The sequence below is a fragment of the Pristiophorus japonicus genome, chromosome 11 (genome assembly GCF_044704955.1).
Source record: "Pristiophorus japonicus isolate sPriJap1 chromosome 11, sPriJap1.hap1, whole genome shotgun sequence".
NCBI lineage: Eukaryota > Metazoa > Chordata > Chondrichthyes > Pristiophoridae > Pristiophorus > Pristiophorus japonicus.
The window spans coordinates 150,212,957-150,218,956 of NC_091987.1; the positions used below are offsets into that span (position 1 = coordinate 150,212,957).

The window sequence follows — 6,000 nt, forward strand, 5'->3', positions numbered from 1 at the left end:
ATCCCCAGAGAGAGATCACTGAACACACACACTGATCTCCAGAGAGAGAGAGAGATCACTGAACACACACACACACTGATCCCCAGAGAGAGAGAGATCACTGAACACACACACTGATCCCCAGAGAGAGAGATCACTGAACACACACACTGATCCCCAGAGAGAGAGAGAGAGAGAGATCACTGAACACACACACTGATCCCCAGAGAGAGAGAGAGAGATCACAGAACACACACACTGATCCCCAGAGAGAGAGAGAGAGATCACTGAACACACACACTGATCCCCAGAGAGAGAGAAAGAGGGAGGGAGAGAGATCACTGAGCACACACACTGATCCCCAGAGAGAGAGAGAGAGATCACTGAACACACAAACTGATCCCCAGAGAGAGATCACTGAACACACACACTGATCCCCAGGGAGAGAGAGATATCACTGAACACACACACTGATCCCCAGAGAGAGAAAGAGATCACTGAACACACACACTGATCCCCAGAGAGAGAGAGAGAGAGAGAGAGATCACTGAACACACACACTGATCCCCAGAGAGAGAGAGATCACTGAACACACACACTGATCCCCAGAGAGAGAGCACTGAACACACACACTGATCCCCAGAGAGAGAGAGATCACTGAACACAAACTCTGACCCCCAGAGAGAGAGATCACTGAACACACGCACTGATCCCCAGAGAGAGAGAGAGAGAGAGAGATCACTGAACACACACACTGATCCCCAGAGAGAGAGGGAGAGAGATTACTGAACACACACACTGATCCCCAGAGAGAGAGAGAGAGAGAGATCACTGAACACACACACTGATCCCCAGAGAGAGAGAGAGATCACTGAACACAGACACTGATCCCCAGAGAGGGAGAGATCACTGAACACACACAGTGATCCCCAGAGAGAGAGAGAGAGATCACTGAACAAACACACTGATACCCAGAGAGAGAGAGAGAGAGAGAGATCACTGAACACACACACTGATCCCCAGAGAGAGAGGGAGAGAGATTACTGAACACACACACTGATCCCCAGAGAGAGAGAGAGAGATCACTGAACACACACACTGATCCCCAGAGAGAGAGAGAGATCACTGAACACAGACACTGATCCCCAGAGAGGGAGAGATCACTGAACACACACAGTGATCCCCAGAGAGAGAGAGAGAGATCACTGAACAAACACACTGATCCCCAGAGAGAGAGAGAGAGATCACTAAACACACATACTGATCCCCAGAGAGATAAAGAGAAAGAGAGAGAGATCACTGAACACACACACTGATCCCCAGAGAGAGAAATCACTGAACACACACACTGATCCCCAGAGAGAGAGAGAGAGAGAGCACTGAACACACACACTGATCCCCAGAGAGAGAGAGAGAGATCACTGAACACACACACTGATCCCCAAAGAGATCACTGAACACACACTCTGATCCCCAGAGAGAGAGAGATCACTGAACACACACACTGATCCCCAGAGAGAGAGATCACTGAACACACACTGATCCCCAGAGAGAGAGATCACTGAACACACACACTGATCCCCAGAGAGAGAGAGAGATCACTGAACACACACACTGATCCCCAGAGAGAGAGAGAGATCACTGAACACACACACTGATCCCCAGAGAGAGAGAGAGATCACTGAACACACACACTGATCCCCAGAGAGAGAGAGAGATCACTGAACACAGACACTGATCCCCAGAGAGGGAGAGATCACTGAACACACACAGTGATCCCCAGAGAGAGAGAGAGAGATCACTGAACAAACACACTGATCCCCAGAGAGAGAGAGAGAGAGATCACTAAACACACATACTGATCCCCAGAGAGATAAAGAGAAAGAGAGAGAGATCACTGAACACACACACTGATCCCCAGAGAGAGAAATCACTGAACACACACACTGATCCCCAGAGAGAGAGCACTGAACACACACACTGATCCCCAGAGAGAGAGAGAGAGAGATCACTGAACACACACACTAATCCCCAGAGTGAGAGAGAGATCACTGAACACACACACACACACACACACACACTGATCCCCAGAGAGAGAGATCACTGAACACACACACTGATCCCCAGAGAGAGAGAGAGATCACTGAACACACACACTGATCCCCAGAGAGAGAGAGAGAGATCACTGAACACACACACTGATCCCCAGAGAGATCACTGAACACACACACTGATCCCCAGAGAGAGAGAGATCACTGAACACACACACTGATCCCCAGAGAGAGAGATCACTGAACACACACTGATCCCCAGAGAGAGAGAGAGAGATCACTGAACACACACACTGATCCCCAGAGAGAGAGAGAGAGATCATTGAACACACACACTGATCCCCAGAGAGAGAGAGAGATCACTGAACACACACACTGATCCCCAGAGAGAGAGAGAGAGATCACTGAACACACACACTGATCCCCAGAGAGAGAGAGCGATCACTGAACACACACACTGATCCCCAGAGAGAGAGAGAGAGATCACTGAACACACACACTGATCCCCAGAGAGAGAGAGAGAGATCACTGAACACACACACACTGATCCCCAGAGAGGGAGAGATCACTGAACATACACACTGATCCCCAGAGACAGAGAGAGATCACTGAACACACACACTGATCCCCAGAGAGAGAGAGAGAGATCACTGAACACACACACTGATTCCCAGAGAGAGAAAGAGATCACTGAACACACACTGATCCCCAGAGAGAGATCACTGAACACACACACTGATCCCCAGAGAGAGAGAGAGAGAGAGATCACTGAACACACACACTGATTCCCAGAGAGAGAAAGAGATCACTGAACACACACTGATCCCCAGAGAGGGAGAGATCACTGAACATACACACTGATCCCCAGAGAGAGAGATCACTGAACACACACACTGATCCCCAGAGAGAGAGAGATCACTGAACACACACACTGATCCCCAGAGAGAGATCACTGAACACACACACACACTGACTATATGCCAAAGGAAATATGAATTACCTCCAAAATAAAGAGGAATCTCTGGATAGGTAGAAAAATCACCACAGACACACTGATTCTCTCGCAATAAAATCACCGCCAACACACTGAGTGGCTCAGAGTAAAATCGCCACAGAGAGAGAAATTATTGAAACACACCGTTGCAAAGATTACTGAATCTTATAGGCAGCTCTATGTCACTTGAAGCACATTGTCACAGAGAGAAATCACTGAAACGACACTATCGGACAGAAATCATTAAAAGTACAGACACAGAGCGATAAATCACCAGCCTGCCTGTCACAGAGAGGAGAATCACCAGGAACCGCCGTCAATGTGAAATCAGTAAAACAAGACAGAGAGAACTCACTGAACATAGAAAGGCTAACCGCCACTTCAGAAAACTCGCAGCAAGTTGCCGGATTCTCTTTTAGCAGAGCCCAGTGGGAAAAGACTATCAAATGCACGGAGCTGCAGGTTGAAGAGTGATTGAACTGGTCCCGGCTGAAAAATCAGCTATTCCGGAATCTTAATGCATCTTAATTTAAAACAAAATCTTTATCTGTTAAAAATGTCTGCATTGTTTTTTTGAAGGTAGTCCCAGTGACATTTGCGGTTACTGACCGTGGGAGTCAAATTTCCAATAAAACCACAGTGTTAAACCTACCTTACTTTTACATATTTAAGTCAGACGTGGTATTTTTTGTTCAGAATTATCTGGGAGAGGAGGATTGGAGATCTCAGCTTGAATTAACACATCTAGAATTTGTTATTATTTATCTTTGAACAGATACATTTTGCCACTGTGTGTCCTGCAGTAAGACTATCTGCCCTGCACATAGCATGAAGACAAGGTAGAACGGAGATGAATATGTAGGTAAGAACCTACCATGTCATCCCGCCAGCTCCCCAGTGATTTTCGGGGCGGGGGGGCGGGGGTGGAATTGAAGAAATTAACAGAATCGTTTCATTTTTGGCTTTAACTCCAACCTTGAAAGGTTTAGGACGAGCGTTTAGTTACAGTATCCGGCGATGTCCACCTGCACTTGTGGATTAGATGCCGCAGGTAAAAATTAAATATTGCAATTATTCAAAAGGTTCAGGAGAATCCACCGACAATTTTATTTAGACACCTACACTAACTAGACACAACAATCCAGGTATGGGTTTCACTCCAACCTTCTCACGTGGGCGTTTGCATTTCACTTAAGTCTGCGTAACCAGAAGCTGGTAACACGCAAAGTAGAATTAAATGGTGGCGTGTTGCACACACAAACGAGCTGGTAAAATACCTATCCGTGCGAGATTGGATTTAACTCGAGACAGGGGCTGTACTTAAACCCCCACCCACATACAATATGGGGCATGTGTTCTTTGAAATTGCAATGTGTAAGCATCTTGCCTGTGAATCAGGCTTGAGCTGTTTCAATTGCAGGTTTGATAAAATAACGATCGAGAACTTGTTGTAAAGTCACACTTCCAACGGGAACCGATTGAACAAAATGCGGCCAGGATTGCATTTCGATGGTCGGCGGTGAATTATCTCTCCAGCTCTGCACTGACCTCGTCAGGATCATTCCGACATTAAACAGGAAAGCAGCACACATTGATCGTACATTAGCAGACACACACACACAGCGCGATGGTGGTGCCCGAATCACATCAACTTGGTTTAAAAATGGCCAGACAGTGAGACTTCGGGTATGTTAGGCTTGGAAGGAATTAACAGCTCCGAACGCCCTGCATTTGGGGGCTGTGCAGTTTATTGTCTGTCAGAACGAACTTTAAGTTCTGGAACAACAAAAATCACAGCGCGTGTATTTTTTTGCTTCCTCTCGAATGCATGCAGATTTTTTAACAGATACTAACTTATTGGCAGGGCTGTCTCTGCGGGGGTTTGCTTGGGAGCAGATCTCCGGGGGAGGGGATGAAGGAGCCCCTTTTCTACATTTTAGTTCAGACATGAGGCAATCATCACACAAGCAATTGCGAAACGATTGAACTCCTGTGTCGGATTCTGCTGAGCGAAAACTGCTCAACACTCGGGGTCGCTTTCCATCCCACTGGATCAGTCAAAACGTACAACTCAAGCCCCAACATTTCAATAATATCATGTCAATGTCTGCGTGCAACCATGGTTTAACTTCCAGCTTCCCCCTGAAGTATTATTTCCTCTCCTGTACCTCCCCAGCCTCTGACCCCACACTCCATAAAATGCGGCATCTTATGGCAAGTGGCGCTACTTCAGTGTTAAAAGTCAGATCCAACTTTCTAATCATTAGACACATTATATATCGCAACACTATACATTGAGGCTATTTAAATAAACACACACACATCTGCCTTTTAAATGCATTTCTCCCCTCCACCCATGCATGCCTATTTATTATTAATAGGTTCTTTTTAAATTTGCAAACCGAAAAGCAAATGACACCTTTAGCCACCAGCAGTACCAGAGATCCTAAGTCAGTGGAGGCGTTGCATTGCGAATAAGCGAAACTACCCACCATCGCTTCCCACGCAGGACTCCGGCTGTAAGAGTGATACAACTCGTCCATCCTCGGCACGGCCCCCACCCAGCCTCGGCGGGGCTGCTCTTGTGCGTGCAGTTTGTTTTTTGCCCGGCGATCCCCCCCTCGCTTGCAGTCACTTTGCCCCCGGGTCCGCTTCCTGCTGCTCTCGCTTTCTCTGCTCGCCTGTATCGGCCTCCACGTGATTCACTGTCACTCCTAATAAGGATGCGAGACCTTGCAACGCTGTGGGTGACGCAGCCCAGGCTGCGGCGAGGCTTTCCCCGGGCCAGCAACAGCAGCAACTTGCGTTTATATAGCGCCTCTAAACCCTGCCCCCCCAAAAAAAATCGTTCCCAGGACGTCCCAGATATAACACATGGATCAGGCCTGGTGACCATCATAGGCAGTCTCTCTGAATCGAGAAAGACTTGCTTCCACTCTTAACATGAGTTCTTAGGTGTCTGTACAGTTCAATAGG

General features: G+C 47.4%; 1 protein-coding gene across 3 annotated transcripts in view; it reads right to left on the reverse strand.

The window, feature by feature from the left end:
• The window catches only part of dgkh (diacylglycerol kinase, eta), a 651,598-nt gene extending 645,897 nt beyond the window's left edge, over positions 1 to 5,701 (reverse strand). For all 3 annotated transcript variants that reach the window (XM_070894157.1, XM_070894158.1, XM_070894156.1), the window contains exon 1: positions 5,517 to 5,701. In XM_070894157.1, coding sequence (XP_070750258.1) covers positions 5,517 to 5,567 — 51 coding nt within the window. In that variant the 5' untranslated portion in view covers positions 5,568 to 5,701. The remainder of the gene's footprint in view (positions 1 to 5,516) is intronic.
• Between the last annotated feature and the right edge of the window lie 299 nt (positions 5,702 to 6,000).